The 23,079-nt window shown below is 40.5% G+C and overlaps 1 protein-coding gene across 1 annotated transcript in view; it reads left to right on the forward strand.

Annotated features, from left to right (window-relative positions):
* Positions 1-306: 306 nt before the first annotated feature.
* Positions 307-23,079, forward strand: part of iglon5 (IgLON family member 5) — a 123,692-nt gene continuing 100,919 nt past the window's right edge. The window contains exon 1 of the mRNA XM_072393796.1: positions 307-847. Coding sequence (XP_072249897.1) covers positions 787-847 — 61 coding nt within the window. The 5' untranslated portion in view covers positions 307-786. The remainder of the gene's footprint in view (positions 848-23,079) is intronic.

Consider the following 23,079-nt stretch of genomic DNA (forward strand, 5'->3'; position numbering starts at 1 on the left):
TGTGTTTGTAGTTATTACGCCTGCCTGTCCCCCAGTGGACTCCTTCCTCCGAGTACCGCAGCAACACCAAACTGGATATAAATCACATTGCATTATCACCGCTCCGTGCCTCGCGTCGCGCTCCGCCCCGCCCACTGCGAGCCTTCGATTGGTCAGTGAGGCTCCTTAGTTGGCCTCTCTTCGGTGCAATCGTACATCCCGCCTCCTTCCTTAGGGCCCGTGATTGGGAGAAAGGGCTCTCCTTGAGCTGTCAATCATGTTCCTTCCTGTGCGCTTCGCATTCAGTGCTGCTGCTTGCGACGCGCCGAGTGCGGAGCGAAGAGACGCGCTGCATACCAACAGAGAGACTGGGAGCAGGCTAATTTTGGGTCAGGACGCGCAGAACCCATCCCATTCTTCGACAAAAACTGACTAATTATCGAGTTCCTGGACGGCTTAAATTTTACCTTTGCTTCCCGTGAATTTTTCTCAACAAATCTCACAGTTTTTTAAGGCACGGAGAGCCAAACTAAGACTCTGGGATATTAGTTCGTTCTGCACTAATATTTCTCTGATTTAGAGAGTCTGCAGCGGAGAAGATAAACAACCTTACCAGACTCTCTCTGACGGGAGACATCGAAAGGAAAAGTCAAGTCTGATGTTTTCGTCAACTCACATGTAGAAGTAAGGACTATTGCTGCTGACATTCATCCTCTGGGTCGTTTTTTCCCCGCCGCGGTGCCATAAGGGAGGAATATCGTGACATTTGGCTGCAAAAACCTGCAGAAAATCAATCAGAACTCCATCATGGGCTGCCCTCTCTTGCGGAACGCATTCGCTGGTTTGATCCTGGTACTGCTGTCAAAAGGTAAGTTCTTATGAGCTACTTAGTGATGTGTTGACGTTTCTTTACTGCTGTGTACCTTTTATGCCTTTCATTCTTCAAAAGATGGTTGTGGAGGGGAATACTAATGATGAAGAAAGGGAGGGGGGTCTACCTGCATGTGAATCACGCGTGTCTGCTGTGCCACTACGCTTCAGCTTTCTATTTGCTTACACAGATATGTAGTGATGGTTGTTTGTAGCCACGCAAGGTCTGTGCGCGAGAGCGCGTGCGCGCAGCGCCAGGTTCATCTCCAAGCGAACCTCGTGGCTTAGTGTAAGCATCGAGTGGTGCATGTTAAGATGTTTACTACAGGAAAAAATAGACACCCATCCCCAGTCCTCTGTGAGCATTCCTTTACGTGACTTGAATGGGTCGGTATCCCCACGCGCACGACGCGTTTCGGTGCGGGTGGGGGCTGTGGAGTTAACGTGAGTACGGTTCGAAGCGATGCAGCGAGACTCAGAAGGGAGACGGTGTTTTGTTCTCTTTCTTCAAAACCAAGGTCGAGAGAGACGGAGACATAGATGGTGAGGGTGGACAGTCGGGAGGGCTGGAGGGGTCAAGCATGAACTGGATGGGTAGTCAAGCCTTAATTCCCTCTTAATTCCCTCTTTTATTTAAAGCATCTTCCCTTCAGCTCCACGAAAGAGGGACAGGCGCACTTTATTATTCTGCTCTGAAATTCCTCCAGTTTTAAACAGTGTACAGTGTGAAGATAACTTACATAAACACAAGCTTCAGATGGCATTTTCAGTGTTTTTATGTTGCTGTTGCCCTCATGGGGCACTGGTCTGACAATATTGAAAACCTTCTTGCCTGTCTCACAATGGCATCTTCTAATATCCACACAAATCCATGGGATGTCCCATCAAAATTGGCTGTGTACAACATTTTCACTATTCCCTTTAATTTCCCTCTGCCCATCTAGCATGAATAGATACCCTTCTCAATTAGTCCTGCCTGTTTCCAGTGGGAAATCAGTATATAAATAAATTACTCTGGCCCCTTAATAACAATAATTGATGTGTCAGTGCAATAGGATGTGAGGTTAACAACGTGCAGATGCAGACGAGCCTTACCCTCCTGCTCCTGAGCTTCTTGTGGGCAAGGAGAGCCCAGCTGGTCATGCTTGGCTTCCCACAGCAAGCGCCTTCTCTACTCCAGGCAGAGAGCAGACGGACAGCCCTGCAGGAAGTACACAGCACATAAACACAATGGGCTGAGCACCACGCAGTCCAACCCTACAACCATATTGGGTCTCATTTCAGGTTTCAGCCCTCTGAATTTGTAATCTGTGGGTTTTGTGATATGAAAGTGTGACCAATCATCCAAGGCACAGTTGAGGAATGATTGGATATTGATGTGAATCGTGCACATTGCAGCACATTTGAAACTGATTCATCTTGGAGAGGGATGCTGCCCGCTGCTGTGAGTTGGTGTTGGTCCTTAAAATGTCCATCTTTTAAGGTGGAATGCATGCATTATGAAGGGAGACCATGTCTGTAAAAAAGGCCACCATTCGCTGCTTGATAAATCATGCAGTAGTGGAATAATCCTTTGTATGTGTGCCCCTGAGAGTCAGGCATGTGCAATGCGGTTGCGTAAATGCTTCACCATCACTGTTTGAATGTGAGTTATTATTGCCTGTTTAATGATGTATAAGACACATTCCCTTGAATGATTATACTGCTTCTAGAGTATTTATTTATCTGAGCATATTTCTTCCCTTTATTCTCACACATTTAGTTTCACATCATGCACAGCAAGAAAACAAGTTTTAGGAGAGCAGAGTGTTATTGTAGAAACAGCAAAATGGGTTTCAGACCTGTACAATGCCATGCCAGCCAGGGGATTTTTTCTGTGCTGCAAAACACCATTAAGCTATTCAAAGGTTTCCCACAGACTTGGCATGTGAATGCACAAACCAATCCATGGATGTGATGTCCAGGACCTGGCATGCCATCATACCTTTCTCTTCCTCATTTATTTTCCCTTTTTACTTAAAATGTATGGGTACCACTACTCCAGGTGGATGGCCAAGTGCCCACTCTTACATACAGTAAAATATCTGCATATTCTTGGCACACAAGCTGTCTGCAATTACTCAGAAACATTTCATCATTAAAATAAAAACATACACACACAAACACACACTCTTCAATGTAAAATAAAACAATTTACCTTCTGTTGAAAAGATTGCTTGTTTCAAAGAAACCTTAAATATAAAAAAATGACAATAGTACAGTCAACTATTCTATAAAAAGTGAGGTTAATGAGACAAGTTGTTTATGTTTCCTCAAAGGCCATAGCAGAGAATGCTTAAGGTTATATGAAAGAATTTAATCATTTTGATACTTTCTTCCAATGTTTCTAAATAAACTACCTTCTGCCTCACAGAGGCATCCATTAATGCACTCCAGGAATTTCCACTTTAACACTGTACTGTGTGCAGATATTACTGTATACGTTTTGCTTTAACAATGAAACAGATGGGTTTTCTTATCATCAAGACGGAGGCCCTGTTAGGAGGAAGTGTACAGGGCGGGAACACAGGTGAAAACAAGCGGGGTCGCTTTGTAGCCCGCCATCATTCTTGTTTCAGCAGCATATGGGGGCCAAGTGGGGTCAATGCACATTGCACATGTTAGCACGTAGCCATCCTCTTTCTTCCCTGCTCCCTCTCACACACACACACACACACACACACACACTCAACTGGATCACCAGTCTTGGCTTGAAGATGAAGAGGAGGGAGATGCCAGCATCAACAGATGCCTTGCGCTCCTATTCTGGAGGGGCCTCTGGTTTTTCTCCCTCCCTTTGAAATCCACAGTTTCTGTGCGCTGTTGTTCTCCATGTTTGGCTTAGAAATCCTCTGCCATTTTGGCAGATTTTATTTATCTGCAAGTGTTGGAGTGAGAGGGCTTGGATTTGGTTTGAAGAGCCTCAGGGACTACGGTTGGAGATGTAACCCGTACAGAGACGGCCTGTGGTCTGAATATTTTCCCCCAGGGTTTCATTTTTAATGTCTCTTGTTGTATGGTGGGCGATGGTTCACAGCATCTTACACTGAATCTGTTCCTCACACGCCAAGGAGAAGATCACACCTCAAGAAAAGTCTGGCAGAAACAGGTTGAGTGACTGAGACTTAGTTAAATTTGATGTTTTAAGTAAACCTATTTCAGATCACTAGTTGAGAATTGATGTCCGAATTAAAACACAGTTGAACCAGAATAAAACATGGTATCCTGAGCAAGCGTAGTCATCACACAGGGATATATATTCTGAAAATATGATAGTGTCATGGGGTTTATGCCTTTTTTCCACATAATTTTTATGTACATACATGAGTCAATTGGCAGTGTGTTTACTCCCATTGGAATATATGATCTCTGATATGAGAATCTCCCTCTGTTCATTTGATTTTTTCTTTTCAGTAAAAGTATATTGCAAAATATGGATTCTCAAACTACTTGATTGAGTATAGATAGTAGTGATCAGTGCCTTACAAGCTAAAAAACGAATATGGAGTTATTTGTCATTTAACAACATATTTGTCAAACTGATGTTACGTTTTAGTTTTTAATCGCAGTAATTTTCCTCAGTCGTACTGAATGAAACTGGATAAAAAAAACAAAGATGTCGTGTCTCTGCATAGAAATGCATTTGCGAATGCTGAATTGTAGGGGGCATAACCCCTTCTGATTTAAGGCAAAAGTGCATGGAAGCCAGGCGCCAATTATACAAAAACTGTACCATTTTTATGGCTTTAGACTTTGGAAAAAATTTGCACACACACTCACACACCTGCAGCTTTGACAAGGGTTGGGTGGGTGACAGATGGATGCATAACCACAGCTGTTGATAACTTAAGTTTTATTGTTAACATTAATGTTGTAATTGCAGGACAACTTAGCTGTTAATGTTTCTCAGATCAGTTGTCAGACTTTTAGGGCTCCTTCTTGCAAATTTTAAAGTCATTCTAGATAATCTTCTGTATCCAGACTCTTGACCTTTTCCACATCTGTCTAACATAGTTGTATCTATAAGCCTGTTAACTAGACATGTGCCACTGCCCCACTTACAGTGTCAATGGCGGTAGATCAGAGCTTTTATTCCCCAGGACTTAATCTCCTTGTGTTAACCAAAATATTGTTTTTTTAATTTAATTTGCCTTTTGTTATATTTTCTGCAATACATATATTATTCTAAAAAAAGAAAAGAAGAAACATTAGGGTGATGGGTACCATGGCAACAGTTGAGGCATTAAAGCATTTGAGCCTCTTAGATACAAATGTAGAACAAAATACAGCTTTTTTAGACTCAAAGGAACAGTGACATTTTGTAAATGCAAGAGAAGTTCTTGAGGGGAGTCAGTGGTACCCAGCATCACTTCAGTTATCCGACTTGAATTACTTTTCATCCATTTCTGTCTTGTGGATGCAGTACAGTGAATACATTTTAGCTGGCAACATCCTGCAGTATTTTTTATGAATTTCAAGGTGGTACAGATCCACATCTAGGACAGTGCAAACAAAAAGAAACAACAGAATAGACAAGCAAAAAAAAGAAAAAAGCACCAATTAATTAGTTTTATTCTGAATTTTACGCATTGGGAAATTTTGCTTGCGGCATGGTATAAAAAAAAGACACTAAACAGACTTATTTGTCCCTAAAAGAGATAAGAAGAGAAGAGAAAAATATGATTCAGAGTAACACAAAAATTAACAATAAGACAGGTAGGATAAATCAGAACAGGGTCAAAACAGAAAGAAGACAGGACAAAAATACGGGGGGTGTTAATCACAGTGAAAATTCCACCTAGTATATGGCACTTGACCTCCAATATAAAAGAACCATCTCTGAGTATTTGTAGGTGGATGTGTTAGTAGCAGTAGTATCAAATGACCACAACGTAATGTGTTTGTTTTTGTTCCCTTAGGTTTTATAGCATTTCCAATTATTGGCCAGACAGAAATTGATAACTACTGAGCTGGCGACCCTGTGATCTGTCAGGCTCAAGCTGAACTCTGCATTTATAGTGGTAGCAGCTGTTATGCCATGGTGGTGACTGAGAGGTCACAGGTTCAAAACTTCTACATAATGATGTGTGGTCACCATGTTGATACCCTTCAGATTTCTCCTGTCGGTTTTGATAAACATTTCACCAAGGCATGCTTTGGTTTTAGGAGTTCTGCAATCACACATAGGCAGTGTCATAAATAATTATTACAGCAAGGCTTGTTTGCAATTATAATTACAGTTATAATGTATGGAGCTCAGTGTAATGGAAAGTCACTGGGACTGCTTTCAGCTTGGGACAGGTAGTTACACCGTGTTTAATCACTGTTATAATTTGCTCTGTTACAACCTTTCCACATTCTCCTCATCCTTAAAGACCTTCACCGGTCTGCCTGTGATTATGAACATGAGCTCTGGGTTGTCACTGTAACAAATGAAAAAGGGCTATGTTTTATTTAGCGCAAGGGAGGGATCGTTCAAAAGGGAGCAGAGTGGCTGTAGGAGCAGGAATAAGAGGTGGCTCACGTACTTGCATCAGCCACCGCCCACAAAAGGACATACACACACACTCTGTGATAAAGAAATAAACATATGCATGTACGCATTGTGGAATAGTTTCTTTACATGGGCTGCTGGGAAGATAAATTTGAACTATTTCCACACTGAAGGTGTAAGTGGTAAATCGATGGAAAGGCAACAGGAACGGGACATCTTTACCGCATATAGAGTATACATTAGTATGGATATTAAAACTCCCATTGATCTCTTTTCATAGCATTCTTATTAAAAAGGTAAAAGATGTCTCACTGCAGATTTCTTCCATTTGGTTTTCAAAGCTTCGGTCGTCACTGCAGATTGAGCTATCTGCAGGGGGAAGGCGAGAAGAGGAAAAAGAGATATTTTCTTGTTTGCTTATGTGCAGATGTTACACATTTAGTAGGAATGATACTGTTCGAGGGGGAGAGAGAGCACTGTGTGATTTTCTTCTCTCTATTCATTTTCCTTCTATTCTTTTTTGTGCCAGGGAGTTAGCATCATTGGAAACACATTTCAGATTAGTGCAGGCGGCTTGTCCAAGGGGAGCCGGGAGGGACGAGGGTCCCGCTTTTCTCCCTGTCCTCATTACCAAAAGACAAGGCGCTCTCCAGCAAATCAATGGAAAAGGCTTAGGCACTAATGCAGGCCATGTCTGGTGACGGGACTTAGCTTTGTGTGCGTGTGCTTTCTGTGTCTCACTGTGTGTATGTGCTATGTGTGTGTGATCCTTGCGTTATCTGCCTATGTGTAAGTTTAATCATTTGTGCTACAACAGAAGGTGTGAGCAAAACATTTATTTCAAACAACTGCTGACTCGTTTGCTGTTGGAGTAACCTCAAAACTCCCGACTAACTGTGCTGATATTTAACCACGGGGACATGTGATAGCTTAGAAGCCCCTTAATTACACCGAGATAACGTCAGATTCATCTGTGAATCCATTTAGTCCAGTACTAACGTTGTTACCATTGTAATTATAATTGCTCAGGGCATTGTTGCCATGACTACTACCACTTCAATAGCCTGCAGTTGTATACAACTTCTTTACGCTGACAAAAAAAAATGAAACAGAGCAGCACCTTGGTGTTTCCTGTCAGCAGCCCCTGCAGCAGATGCCAGCATCAAAATTCGTCTAAAGACCCACCTGTCTCACGGCTCAATCTACACTGCAGCTGTTCTCGCTGTAGTTGATTCTGCTGTTGCTCTCATATATTCAGCCTCCATCCCACGCTTGTGCTTCTCATTTTGTTTACACAGGTAAAACCACTGGGTGCAACAAATGCTAAATAATAGTTTTATGTTGTGGATTTTCAGCCTCTCCTCCGCCTCTGACATCTCATGGAGCTGGAGGTGTTTCTGGGTCTGTGTGGCGGGAATGGGAGAGCAAAAAGGGAAGAAAGAGAAATAAATAAAACTGAGGAAAACAGATCAATAAATATTTCAGCAGCTGCTCCTTTCACAGACTTCTCCTGAAGCCATAAGAGATGGAGAGGGAGACAAAGAGAGGGAGGGATGGATGGATAAAGTGCAAGAAAGAGAGAAAGAGAGAGAGAGAGCGAGAACAGGGGTAATTGTGTTCCAGACTCTCATTCTCAGTGAGCTCTCAGAGAGATGGAGGGTGAAAGAGACCGACAGAGAATGGGGATAATTGTGTCCCAGACTTTAATAGACAGAAAGAGAAGGCATGAGTGAGGGGTGGAAAAGAGACACAGGACGTGCTAACGAGCACCACATACCAACATTGTCCTCCATGAGAACAAAAAATAAATAAATATGAGACCTATACTCTGAGACTTTGGCACTACATAACAATGACTGTAAGAATCTCCTTCTTCCTGACTTTCACTTAATTCTAATTCCTGTCAGGAGTTAGCGACAGACTGTGTGGGTGTGTAGTTTGTGCAGCAAGCGGCTCTAAATGATAATGAGCCGCTCAACAGCTGAGATGGCGAACAAGTCGCCACGAATCAGGCGTGGCCACCGTCAGTGCCAATCATCAGCTGATGTGTTCTCATATTGTCATGAAATTTACTCATCCAGATTGCGTGTTTCACGCAGTGTTTGTAGCGCAGCACATATGTTTAATGCACAGAACAAAAACAGCAAGGGAGGGGGAGACAGAGGAAGCTCATGAGGATGGACAGGCCAGAGAGATGGAGGAGTGATGAAAAAATGATTGAAGGAGGACTGCTGGGAGGGAGCGAGGGAGGAGAGACAGATGGTGTGAGGGAGGAAGGGGATGGAGGGATGCAAAGACCCGCAACAGGCGGTGATCGAGATGGATTGATTTTGGAGGCAGATGATTAGGTGGAATAAAAAAAACATGGCAGGTTTATGCTGCCAATAGAAACTGAGTTTGGTAATATTTCTGTGTGAGTGGGAGTAGTGAAATTGTTTCAGGGTCACTTGTTGTATGATATTGCGGCATTAAGGAGCTGGTGCTAATGTGATATGCTCCTGGTTAGGGAGTCATTCCAGCGAGGCAGCACACCTCTAACAAGACGCTCATGCAGTGTGCCCAAATAATAAGATGTTTGGAGCTAGTCAGGAATCCACAGGTTACAATGTTATGTTATTTAGATAGTCGGTAAAACTGACAACATACGTGGCAATCAGATGTCAACATTACAGTCTTTGGTGTTGCTCTTTGGAAAGCTGTATAATTAGGGGGAAAAAAAATGCAAATTCTGTGTGGTAGTCAGTGCTTGTAACACCCGATCCCATCTACACAGAGCGTCGCTGCGATTAAAGATATGTCAGAATCCTCCTGTCGTTTAATGCCAGCACGTGTCTCTGGCTCCAGCTGTGAAGGTGCCGGTGGGAGTTCTTTTAATAAAGTGTCCATGTTAGCATGACATTTTGACAGAGAAGACTCTGTTAGGCAGTGTTTGGCTGTGACAGCCCACAAATGGACTCGCAGGAAAAGTTCAGCAGAAACATTTTTGATTTCTCCCACCATGTCCTCTGGGTATTGGGTGTTCAAAAATTGCTGCACATGTTTTGAAGCAGAGGATCACAGGAATGGTTTTGGAACAAACCATCATATTTTTGATAGTGTGGTTCCATTGTGGTAATTGGGATGTTGGGTGAGATACCATCAGACATTTGCACTGCAAGAGACCTTTAATTGGGTTTGGGAGAAGATGCTGCTGTATTGTTGTATTTCACTAATTAGATGTGGAGTTGGATAATACTAAAAGCCTTTTCTGCTTTTCCCACTTTTTGCGATGCAGAACAGAATTCCAATAGATTTTGGACGTGAGCACAGTATTTGACACAGATTATTTGAGACATTTCAAGGATATTGTGTGCTTTTAAATCATGCTGCAATCACGTTTTGTTCCTTAATTCATTGAGAAGTACAGTATGCTGTCTGATTTGTTAAGTTATATCATTCCTAAGCTGCCAGTGTGTCTTCCTAATTCCCCCTCAAAAATCATCTTCTTTTGACATTTCAAGGCAGCAGTGTGCTTTAAAAAAACCACACCAATTACTCTTTTTATTCCTTCTTGTCTGAGCAGCAATAGATAAAAGGGAATTTGGCAAAATTGGGCTTATTAAAATGCATAATAATTCCAAAGATGCAAGTCAAATTAGAATTTCTCATCATGCTGTCCTTGTTCAGCTGCTGTTTACTTGTTGTTGCAGCAGTGAATGTAACAGTGAAAAATGTTTCCTGAGTCTCTCATACAAAGTGTGTTGGGTTAAAGTTATGTTTGACATATGATAAAATTTGGAGATGGAAGCTCCAACCAGGGTTAGTACATAAAAGTAGATATTGTAGGTGTCCTAACCTCAGAAATTTTGAAATCATTTGGTCATAGTGGCCAAACATCTTACTCTCTCCCCATCAAGGGGGCAGTAGCTGTATTGATGTGACCTTTATCTGGCAAGCAGACCTCCAGTTTTATTAAGAAATAATGAAGGTGCTAGAAAAGGGCTATTAGCTGCTTAATGTCGGGCAACAGTACTCCAATACAACATATATTTGCTGACAAGTCAATATCTATACCTGACAACGCAAAGCTGCTGCACTTTAAGAAATGTTGTTGCTGAAATTGGTGATTTGAATTTGATTCCCTCTTTGAAAACAAAACGGTTTCTGCTGCAGTCTTTAAATCCTGGTATAAAATGAGAAATACTGTTATGTTCAAAGTGATAATGTGATGAGATGCTATCAAAACAAAAAAACATAAAACAAAGATAAAAGACAACAAAACAAATTCATCATCAGGCTGATGTCAGACACACACACAATCGAAGATTGAAATCTGACGTGAAGATACGGTGTCTGAACCAAAGAAGATAAACAGCCCAATTGACGCTTGTTATTAAGCTTCATGTATCATAAATATCTACTTTATCAAACCTTCAGCTACCTTTGTTTGTTAGTTTGGTTTTGACAGCTATAATCAGAATTGATCTGTATGCTACAGGGAGGCTGCTAAATTTGACATGACAAATGTTTGGCCGACCGTGCAGGTGTTTTCTCAATCAGGCCGACATGATAGATTTTCTCTTGAATCCATCATGATCAAGCCATATTGACACTATGCTTCTATTAAGAGTTTCTTCTGACAAGAGAGAGAAAAGAAAGATAGCAGCTAATCAACTGAGGTGGGAAAAGTTTCTGCAAAAAAACCTGCATTTTCACTCAGCCCTATGGAGCGTTTATTCATCCAAAAATATTGGAAGGAGTTCTGCTGCTTCTGCTATTGCTATTGATTTTCATTTAATTAGATTTTTTGCCAGACTGGTTTTGCGTGGTGAATTAATGAGAAGACTTATGATGGTGGGTGAACACTTGTATTAGGGTCTGATTATTTCAGAGAGTTTATGCAATGTCATTGCTGAAGGTTTGTACTATATTCAGTTTAACTGACACATGCTTTGTCGCTAAAATTTGGCATGCAATGCTGAATATGATGCATTTGAAAATATATGTTTGATATTACGTACTATAGGAGACACTTCAGCCAGTGTCGTTTAATCATTTGGGCTCACTGCTTATTCTAAAGTATATATGTTTGTGATGTCAGCAATTTGAGCGCACAGTGTGATATAGTGATTTTTATTCTTAAAAGTCTGACTTTTGACTGAATAAAGATTTCACTTTTACATAAGTGTGCTGCACAGGCTGAAAGAGCGACTGCCTTTGAAATACAGTGCCTTTGAAACTGTAACATTTCAATTTAGAGGACATCAATTACACAGTCACTCATGGAAGTGGATGGAATTGCATTACAGTTGTGCCACATTTATTATAATCCAGCCTGTTTGTGTTCTGTGCTTAGTGCTCAGCCCCGGGGACCCCACAGGCCTTCTGACTGTGCCCACTCACCCATTGCTACTTCCTACTCTCAGCTCACACTTGAAGACACGAGCGCACAACCCAAGGCCATCTGTTTGGTTTTTCTGGGGCAACTTGATGCCTACAGGAATATGGACATATGTGGTAAAAAGTACCATCAGAGCTGTCAATCTGCTGTGTCTGCCCTGATTACCTGGGGAACATATCACATTCCAACAACCTTTGATAAAAGCTGTAGCTTCCCTACTGTGCTGCACCCTGCAGTGTAACCCCCTTTGCAGTGAGTTTAGTGGGAATGTGCACCAAAATAATGCCCTTTTTCATTCCATTCTAATTTCATCAAAGATGCTGAAGATGAGACATATACTCTTCCGATCACTTCAGAGCAAGATGATGTGTTAGTTAATACTACAACAGCAGTTTTTATTTACAGAATTCTTTTAATAAACACGCTGTTACGACCAAATATTTTCAAAAAGTTCCTGTAATAAGCTAAATTACTGCCTGACCTCATGTGAATATTGTGTAACCAAAGCATGTTTATATTGCATTTGTTTAAGGTTCTGATGGTTTTAGGCAATTTATGGATTTTTTCCCCCCACAATTTAGCTGTTTTACACTTGCAATTTTGCAAATTGTGATTTTAGCGAAAACCATGATGAAGTAGTTACAAACCCTTCCTTAAATGTGGAAATTATCTAATTTTCAAGCAAAGTCTAGAACTGATTTAAGTGGTTATTCAGAGTTATTGTAGGGAAGACATAAATGTATCCAGGCCTGTTGTGAACTTTGCATGAGCTAAATAACCGTTTTGTGAATGCACATTATGTCAGTTTAGGTGTCTTAGTACCTGTGATATGCCCATCAAGTGGCAAAAAGGCAAGGTTGTCTAACAAATTTTACCAACTGATTCTGAAAGAAGTCTGCGTTATCTTCTTTTAAACTACCAAAAAGTAAAGAGAAGAGGGTCAAATGAATTGCTGGAATTCATAGAAACAACTAAAATTCAAATCAGAAACATGGATCAAGTGAATACTTAGTGTCTAGTGCATTTTGTTACAATATTTTGTTCAATATACTAGATAGACTTTTTAGTCCACCCATTTATAGCCCATTTAACTACAATGTTTTTGCATATGATGGAAAACACTAATGTAACAGTGTCTCTATTGGTCTGCGTTGCAGATGAGGTGTATTCTGCAAATTAAATCTCTACAGAAAGTAATTTACCTTTAAAAGTTAGCTCCCAAGATGTTCAAATTAAGTTACCATTGACATTTAGGTAAATAGCTAAATAACTCTCCAAACGTGTCAAATGTTTGATAAAGAGGCAAATAGTGTACCTCCATAACAATTGTAACTGTCTCAGAATGGTGCTCACATAGTATAACATGGAATGGATTCAATACTATTATTTCATCCATGTGCAAAATGTCTGCAGGGCAAAAACTTACCTGTCGATATACAACCATAAAACCAGAATATCCATTTGAGTCCTTGTCACCTTAATTTCACTTACAACTCTCTCTTTGAAGTATAACCAGGCATCCTGGCTTTTATATGTCTTCAGGCTTTGCTTTGTGAATTTTCCCAGCATAGAAATGGATTAATATTGGAAACTGTCCAGATGTTAATGTCTATGGTCCACAAATCCCTCATTGAGTCTATAGCAGGAAAGTCAAACTCTGGTCCTCAAGGGCCGTTGTCCTGCAGGTTTTAGATATTTCCCTGCTCCAACACACCTGATTCAGATTAAATGAATCTCTTCAAAAGATTGTTACATTCCCGAGGACCGGAGTTTGACATCCCTGGTCTGTAGCATCCAAGTGGAGGCCAGCAGCCTTAAATGTAAGATGACATTCACTTGTTTAGGGCTGTAATCAACCAAATAAATTCTTAGTCAACTGAAACCCTGAAATTACGACTAAAAATCGACAATTCGAGAGGTGGGGGGCAAACTGGAGTCTGACAGCAAACTCTGCTCTGAGGGCTCTGACAGCGTTTTGCATCACGTGCATCTGGGCAATATAATATGGAAGCAAATCGTGACCATAATTCAAGTTAAAATGCATTTGCAGAAATGCTTTTTCATTTTAAGAATGTGGTTGCATTATTGGACTAAATAAAATTAGTAATCAATCATTCTATTTGCATTTGCATTTTCTTCTTCAAGACTGCACATTTTTGCTTTTTTGTTTTCATGGTCTGCCCGCAAAATACTGCCCATGATTCGAAAACGAAAAAGCAATCTGAGCGGCGGAGCAGAGTGACGTCAGCTCTTCTTCAGCTCCCTGCTGACCAAGCTGCCCATCTTGTTCGGTAGGGGGCAGTGTGCACATCTTCATTGCATTAGTTTGCAAATGTGCCGGGAAATTGATTGAATTGCCGGGTCTTTAGAGGATGTATCACAGATCATGGCGCTCCCTCAAATTGTGCAAACACTGTTAGAATTAGCTGAGCAGGTAGAATCTAATAATATATCTGGGTCTGATGCTCGTGGCCGAGTAGAACAAGTCATAGAGCTTGGCTGCATACTCTGCCGTCACAGATTTACACATTAATGAGGTTGCCATAGTAAACTTCTGTTCAGTCCTGGAACGGCTGGATGCTGTGGAGCCTCAAATGGCACGAGGACGACCAACCATCAACATCCCATTCAAGTCCATTGAAAGCTATTTATCAAATGGTTTAAAAATAAAGGAAATACTAAACGAAACTAAACGATCAGCGGCACTCCCTTCTATCTCCCAACCGGGTTGACGCACGCTCAATTCCCCAGACAGACAGGGGCCACTGTTCATTCATGGAACGGGGGTTTACGTCCACTGATTAGTTGGATCTGGGATGTGGGTGCTTTCCCTCCATTGAAGGTTTTAGGGAATGAGTATCAGACAAACAATGTTACATCTGGCTGCTCTTTATTCACTTAAACTTTAAGGTGGGTAGATTTCTCTTTTTTTGAAGAGCTACAGTAGTATTTTCAGCACCAGCTTACTGACTGCATCGGCGACACACTCTGAAGCTCCATGTTTGGCTTTGGTTGTCAACCCGCTCTTTCAACAACACAATAACACTTGTCGTCTAGCTTCAGTCTGCTCTGATCTTGTCCTCCAAAAAGGTTTTTCTCCACTGATTAAACTCTTATTTGTACTAGCATTAAAAGAGGTGAAATTGCAAGCACATGCTATCAATTTTAAGTTGATTCAAGATTTATATACTATAAATGTCTAAATCACAGATGGGATTAATTAAGCAAGTTTTGTTTAATCTCAGCAACTTTTTTAATTAAATATGAAGACATGGTGTAAAATGATCTTAATACTATTGACTTATAAATTAGGCACCACCACAGAGGGGCATAAGCTTCTTTCTTGAGAAAAAAATCCTCTTGTGCATCTGCCTCTCTGCTCCTCACCCTGGATCTCTCTTCTCTGTGCATGGGAAAGAGAGACCAAGGAGCCTTTTCCAGTTTGTAACTGTTACGCTACTTGTTCAGGTATTTCAGTGATACTTGTGGGTATTTTGTTATTAATTGTGATGCAATTTTTTTTTATTTCACAAGCTGTTGTGTTAATATAGACAGTAGATAAAGATAGATGTAGCTGCTGCTGTAGCTGTTATTTTGAAACCTCCAGCTTTGCATTTAGCCACTGCCATTTTGAGTGTTTGCAACTTGAAGTAATGTGCCAGGGATGAATTTAAGCAGCAACCTTTTTTTTTAACTATCTTGTAAATATGTTTATCTCCGCAGTAAAGTTTTAACATAATGGATCTATGGGGATTGACTCGCTTTTGGAGCCTCAAGTGAAAGTTTGAGGAACTGCAGCTTTTGGCACTTTGTCGCATGAAGGTTGTTGTAGCATAGTTCTGGCCATGAGTAAGAAGGATAATTGGGATCTTATCTCAATACTAACATGAGTGTGCTTTTGCTATGATTAATATTATATAACTTATTGCCAATTTAAGCCCAACTGCAGTTTTTTCAACTGTTTGCTGTTGTGGGGAGATATGAAGACATTCATATTGTACGGGAAGTTCAAATTGGGACTGCTGACACATGAATGCAATTATATACTGCTCCCCATTAAATTGCTGAAATACAAAAACAGCAATGAAATTAATAGGACTGGGCATAAGCCAAATAAACTACTTTAGAAATAGAAATACCAAAACAAAGTTGGTTCTGCTCAACATTGGTAACATTTCTTTCCTTTATTTAATTTTGAGGCAACATCTGCATTTAATGTAGAGTCCTGATTTTTATTATAACCTTTGAATAAAAACACTTGCATACAATTTCAAAATCAGAATTTAGCATTGACTGATAGAAAGCCAGTGAGGGATTTGTGGATGATATAGAGAATTACTGTCTACACTTTGTCATCATGACAAAATAGGGAGTAAGTGGATCAGATACATTTTTTATCATAATTGTCTAGATAGTCTCATGCACATCCCAAAGGGGACATAGACTCCATGTTGTCAGACTAGGGACATTGCATTGATCCCTGATGCATAAAATCTGTGGTTTGGTTTCGCAGTAAGTGCAGCAGGAAGCAGCAGTAATGGCTCTTGCTTGTAAGGAAGAGGAAGGTGAGAAGAGAGGCTGGGCTGAAGAGGATCAGGCCACTCCTGTGATGGACTGTGCTTTGCACAAAGGATGGATGAAGGCAGACTCAGACAGAGGCACACCATATGGTGGGTTGTTTCTGGCTGTATAGTCGGTTGTTTTATTTATTAGCCCTGCCAGGTTGCAACATTAATTTCATGCCTGTGTTACCACACCTGCATCGGGAGCTGAAGTTGCTGACTTCAAGTAGCTGGAAAATAAGGAAACACAATATTTCCCTCAAACTGCAGGAGGAAAAAAAAGCAAAGTGAAGTGATTAATAACGTGTTAAATAATATCTTGAATTTTGCTGTATAAGCTTTAAGCTTTTGATCTCGTGGAAGAACATGCCTTTTGATCTCATATATTCCCTTTTCAGATATTCTGCGTCGTACTGAATACAGATATGCTTTTATCTAACCACAAAATCCTAATGAGCTGCAGAGTCACAACATTTTAGGGTGACAAATACATTTCTGCTTTCACTCATATTCATATTAACGTCATGTTCTCTGTTACCTTTGTTTTGATCATTTCTCACCAGCATTCCTTGTTAGTTGCTCGTCATATCAGTCACCAGAGTGATGACTTATTGAAGTAAACTTTGTTGATGAAAGTAGATAATATATTTGATATTACAGACTGACTTCCTCCCCAAACATGTCTATGTGGCCATGAGGTGTTTGTTCATGCAGGCAGATACAGTTATTTCTTTCTTTCAGAGAATATGCAATCTATTGGTTGTGAGAGCAACTGTGTGTGAAAGGAAAAAAATGTGTCCTAGTTATGGTCTTTTTTAAAAAGATTGTTTTTCAGTCCTAACGTGATTATTTTAACTAACCCAATCCATGTGGTTTTGATTTCTATCCCTAACCAGGTGATTCTTTTTTCTAGTGTACAGCGTTTACATGTACCCAAGACAACTGTTTAAATGGCATTCACGAGGGGGGCAGTCACTTTGTAAAAAGAAGGTGTTTTAAACCTACCGTATTTTCCGCACCATAAGGCGCACCTAAAAGCCTTAAATTTTCACAAAAACGGCTGTGCGCCATATAATCCGGTGCGCTTTATGTGTGTACCGGATTCCAAAATCTGTCATTGATACCGCCATTTTGAATTTACTGCAGGGAGCGCCGAGCATTCATTGGGGCGTATCATTCACTCCCTTCGTGCTGTTCACCGCCACGTTCACTTTTGCAGCGCCTCTTCGCTCTGGTACATTGGAAAAGAATGGCAACTGGCCACTTCCGTCACTCGCTTTGTGTTCGGTGTGAATCCAGGGTCAGGCGGATCCCAGACATTCACTCTGAATGGGGCGAAGATTATATCAAGCTCATACTTAGCGATTGAATCGTGTCATCATTAATACTTTTGCCCATCTCCCACTGAGTGCCTGTTCTTCAGTCTGAGATGGGTGATGCAGACCGATGAGCAGTTTATAAGTTTATAAGTGTAAAAACGGCCGACGATGTTGTCCTTGACCGTTGGACCATTTCCCGCTGACACAGGGACGTAATACATGCATTACACGTGCTGGCAGCGATAAACCAATGAGAGAACATTAGTTAATACGTACGCCTTATAATCAGGTGCGCCTTATGTATGGGTTAAGTACAGAAATGGACCCCGTAATTGAGGGTGCGCTTTATAATCAGGTGAGCCTTATAGTGCGCAAAATACGGTAACTGTTTTCGAGCTCTAATCTGGAATGTTATTATTTTCAGTTGTTGTATGACAGCTCCCTATTTTTAAAAAATGAGACAAAGAAAATATATGTGTTGGATTTAAGTATCAGACTTGTATTATTTGGGAATCTGCAATGGGTCTGTATATTTTCAGCCTTTGTCCAAAAAGAGAGTTGTTTGTAAATTGCAAGCGATGGACCAGTGACAGACTGGAGAGAAAAAGTAAGGAGTCAGATCTCTTGGCTTATTGGTGAGGAGCAGTCTGGAGGGAAGGAGAAATTGTCAGTAGAAATCTTTTTCCTGTCATTTTGAAAACGAATACTGAAAAAAGAAATAAGCCCAGCCTCAAGCATCCACAAAATATGTCATACTATTAATATTTTACACACACTTTAAATTTGGACTCAATAGCTAATGTTTCCCCTCTGTAGATTTCACAAAAGTGAAAATGGAACCCTGTTGGCCTCTTTTTGTGTCAGCAACAGGACGACTACCTGTCTGAAAGATTTTCTGAGAAAGTGACTGAGGTGCTTAACCTAACTCGTCTCATGGTTCATCAAAACACACTAGAAAGTGACTATCTGCTCTCTTTTTTTCTCATATTCTTTTACCCATATCAAACAGACAGCCAGTCCTAAATGATTCATGCATGTGGACTTTGGGGTCATTAAAGAATGATCCACTGCAAAGCTGTTTTTTCACCCTCATAATGAAATCCAATATTCATGAAATGGATTTTCTTCTCTGCTCACTCACCCCACAGGCAGATGTGTGTTTGCTGGTGTATTTGGACTGGGTTTGCATAGCCTTGTTAGGCTAGCATGGGTTAATGGTATCCTAAAGGCGCATTTTCAGACCACCCACTTAATTACACAGAGTTGACGGATGACCTCCCTCACATTACCTGTGTAAAGCAACACAGAGTTACGTCCTATCTTGGCTTTTCTAAGATTGGGGTCGGAGTAAAGACCAGTTAATCAAGGCTTTGTTTACACAAGTATTGTGCTAACCACTGAGAGCTTCCAGCTGGACAGCTTTATCAGATTGGTTCATGTGTATCTGAAACCTATGATATGCAAATGTTGACATTAAAATAATATCAGTGAAGTAAAGAACTATATTGACTCTTGTTAATTGAACATAGTTGATTTCTATGTACTTATGGTTCAGTACTGTACTGTAAATTTAAATTGACTTTAATTCTGAGAAAAACTTTGAGAAGTCATGCAGGTACTCTCGGAAATGACATGGGGTCCTACATATTATATATTTTGACTACATATGCAAAATATGTCACGAGGGCTAGATGTGACTAAAGGCCCCAGTATGGTTGCTGCGATGGCTCGTGCAATGACGTCACGGTGTTGTGCCGGCCATATATAGTGGCACGAGTCGATGAGCCAGTAGTTGCAATATTCTCCACCACAGAGGTGTCGCTGCTACGTAAAGGTTACCGCTAACTACTCTACAATGACAAAAGAGAAGAAGAAAACAATGCCCCCGTCAAGAGCAGGAAGAGTAGCACTGTCATCAATGATCAGCATTCTCACCTCTGCTTACATAATAGCTGATGAGCCTACAGAAGTTATAATTTCAATAGGCATGATGATGCCCATATTACCTCCAAATACCTGAGCATTCTCACCTCTGCTTACATAATAGCTGATGAGCCTGCAGAAGTTATAATTTCAATAGGCATGATGCTGTCCATATCACCTCCAAATACCTGAGCATTCTCACCTCTGCTTACATAATAGCTGATGAGCCTGCAGAAGTTATAATTTCAATAGGCATGATGATGCCCATATCACCTCCAAATACCTGAGCATTCTCACCTCTGCTTACATAATAGCTGATGAGCTTGCAGAAGTTGAAATTTCAATAGGTCTGTTATCACCATTATAGTCTGATATAGTACTTAGAATATTGTTATAGGACTTTTAGGTGTATTGTGTTACCTTTTCTTTGTTTGTTTGTTATGAAATAGTGTGCTTTAATGGACACACTTGGGAATTATAGTTGCTTTTCAGGATGCAATAATAACTAGGGCTGCAAGCAGCACTGAGTGGGCCCTCGCACCCCTGCGCACGTCGGGGTAGGCATTGGACTTATTCCGATGCGCACCGCACAGCCATCCGTCAAGTGTAGAGCAGGATTCCAGTCAGGAATCCCAGTCAGGCGTAGTACTACCGGATGTAAAAAGTGTGTTTATGGCCATCAGCAGGTGGCGCTATAAGCTTGTGTAAATTTGGTCATATATATGCATTCTGGGTGGAGCCCAAGTGCAGCCTATGAAGATTGGTGAAGATTGGACAATGTATGAAGAAGTTATAAGTGACTTATTTGGCCACCAGTAGGTGGCGCTATAAGCATGTGTAAATTTGGTCATATGTATGCATTTTGGTTGGAACCCAAGTGCAACATATGAAGTCTGGGGTAGATTGGTTAATGTATGTGGGAGTTAAAAGCTTCTTTGTTTTTCATGGCGAGCAATGGCCAGTCGTCGAACTTTGAGGTTTCGCCACGGCCACACCAGGTTTGAGAAAGATTTCCATAACTTTTAGTCCCCCATGGCTTAAGAGTAACATGGCCGAGTTTGAAGCCTGTTGCATGAAATGCGTAGGAGGAGTTCGATCAAATGCAAGGTGTCGAAACGGGCAAAAATTGCGCCAAAACGCATGTTCCACTCAAAATGGCCGACTTCTTATGCACCTGGTGCCATGGTGTTAATAGGCGTTTCTGTGCGTCTGGGCATGACGAAGGTGTGTACCAAGTTTCGTCAGGGTACGGCAAAATGACCCCATTCATTAGGCGTAATTGCAATGTTGTAGGTGGCGCTACAGAGCCATTTTGCGCTGCCAATGAAAAAAATTGGCATGGTTTGGAGGAGGTTTCGTAAACAATAATAATAATAATAATAACAATAACGCCTTCAGGAACAATAGGGCCTTCACAGTTCACTGCTCGGGCCCTAATAATAGTAGATCGGTTTTACTTGCTTATGCTGTTTCAGTGCAGACGCACTTCCTCACTGAGCCTGTTTTAGAATTGGTCCATCCGGTTTGTCTTTTCCATGTACGGATAGTTACAAATTTTGACTGATGCACGACTACGCGCCGTGCCACCTTTTCATGGCGCACGCCAGGCAGAAATACGTCATTTTGACGCCACGCGCCGTGAGCGACGCGTCAACTATAAAACAAGCTTAAGATGGGCCTTGTGTCTGCCAGTGGCAGGTTAGTAAGGTTAACAGCTGTGATGGCAGGAACAGAATGTCTGATGTGTGGCCTTTTAATTAATTTATCTACTTCAATATGACCCTCTGTAAAATAAAAAAATAAGTAAAAATAGATAAAACATTGCACATCAGATGTTCAGATGTTTGTATTCATTTGTTTAAAAGGTACAATGTATACATGACTATTCAGCCTGTCTGGTAAGTGTGCCAGATATAGTCATACAGGCTAAAGTAGAGTCCTTGGCAGGTTAATGTCAAATAAGGTACCAAGCCAAAGTACAAGCAAATAAACACAGACAAATAATAAAACAATAGCAAATAACAAAATGACTGATAAAAACAAACAGCTAAGACATATAAAACATAAAAAGACTACTAATAGACTGCTAATAGTAATGTTTGCAAATAAAATTCAGTGATTTAAATCGTGTTATTAAATTTGATAATTTTATGAATTAGATACCTTTTATTAAAAAATGTGACATTACAGTCATTTGTAGTATGTGACTACATGTGACTATATAAATATATATATATATATATATATATATTTTTTTTTTTCATTATGGAGAGTTTTATTGAAATTAAATGCAAAAAAATTGGATCTGAGGTGGACAAAGACAATTTTGCCAAGGGCCCCCTGATGTGTGGAGCTTAAATTTGAAATCATGCGTTAGAAGCATGAAAAAAAATATATGCAGCCAGACTCAAAACAGTTAAGTTATCACTTGTCACGGTTTCTTATCACTTTTTACTTTAAATACAGATATCACAATGTAATAACTTCTGTAAATTCAAAACCCAAGTAAACATCCTTCCTCGAATCAGTGTTGTAGAAGGTAGATTGTTCTTAGTCTGACCACTAGATGTCATAATCATGAAAAAAAACATATTTCTAATAAGGCTTTAATCAATTTTTTAAGCTAGATACAATTAATTATTTCTTTCTTCTCCTACTTCTGATGCTGGCAACGTCTGCCTCAGCCTTGAAAGGGGAAAGTTCATCACTATGAGTGACAGGAGTAGTAAGAGGAGTATTTTCACAAGCTGAAGGAGATGGTGGTGGAAAAGCTTAAAAGGTTTTCTTCTGTAGGTGTGAATGAGCCTAGTGGGTCTAATTTAACTTTAAGAGTGACTAGTGGATTTTAAATAAAAGCAAGTACATGACACCAGTCTTAATACTCAGGGCAATATCGGATGGCAATGTCGAAGTGTCAAGAAGTCATATCAAGGTTTGTATTCTGAAATGTATGTGTGTGTGTGTGTGTGTGTGTGTGTGCGTGTGTGTATGTGCATGTGTGTGTCAGCACAACAGCTTCCTAAATTGCCACCTCGCATTATAGCTGAATTTGTCAAATCTGGTATGTCTGTGATTAAAATTGTGCCAACAAAATACCACTATCATCACAGGCATCGGTAGCAATTTTAATCAAGTCATCTTTTTTTGTCATACCATCAAGTCATTATTCCACATTTGATCCTCACTACCTTTCATCATGATAACCACCAACACTGCTATCATCGACACTGATAATCAGCTGAATCTTTCCTCCCCATCGTCTCACTGTTATCTCCATCCCTATCGCTGTTGTTAATTCCCAGCATCACACTCGGCACTCTGCTGCACAATTGTGTTTTGTTGTTGCAGAAAGTCACAGTGTTTTTTTTTTCCGCTACAATTATATACTCCTCTGAAGCAAAGGAGGTAACCCTTTCTCTCACTTTAATCATATTCCATTGCTCTCATTCTTTAGCCCGACTTTACCAAACCCACCTTTACTCCTCCCAACATTTATGCACCCTCTTTTGGAAT

Source organism: Leuresthes tenuis, unplaced genomic scaffold (genome assembly GCF_036924035.1).
Source record: "Leuresthes tenuis unplaced genomic scaffold, fLeuTen1.0.hap1 SCAF_10, whole genome shotgun sequence".
Lineage (NCBI taxonomy): Eukaryota > Metazoa > Chordata > Actinopteri > Atheriniformes > Atherinopsidae > Leuresthes > Leuresthes tenuis.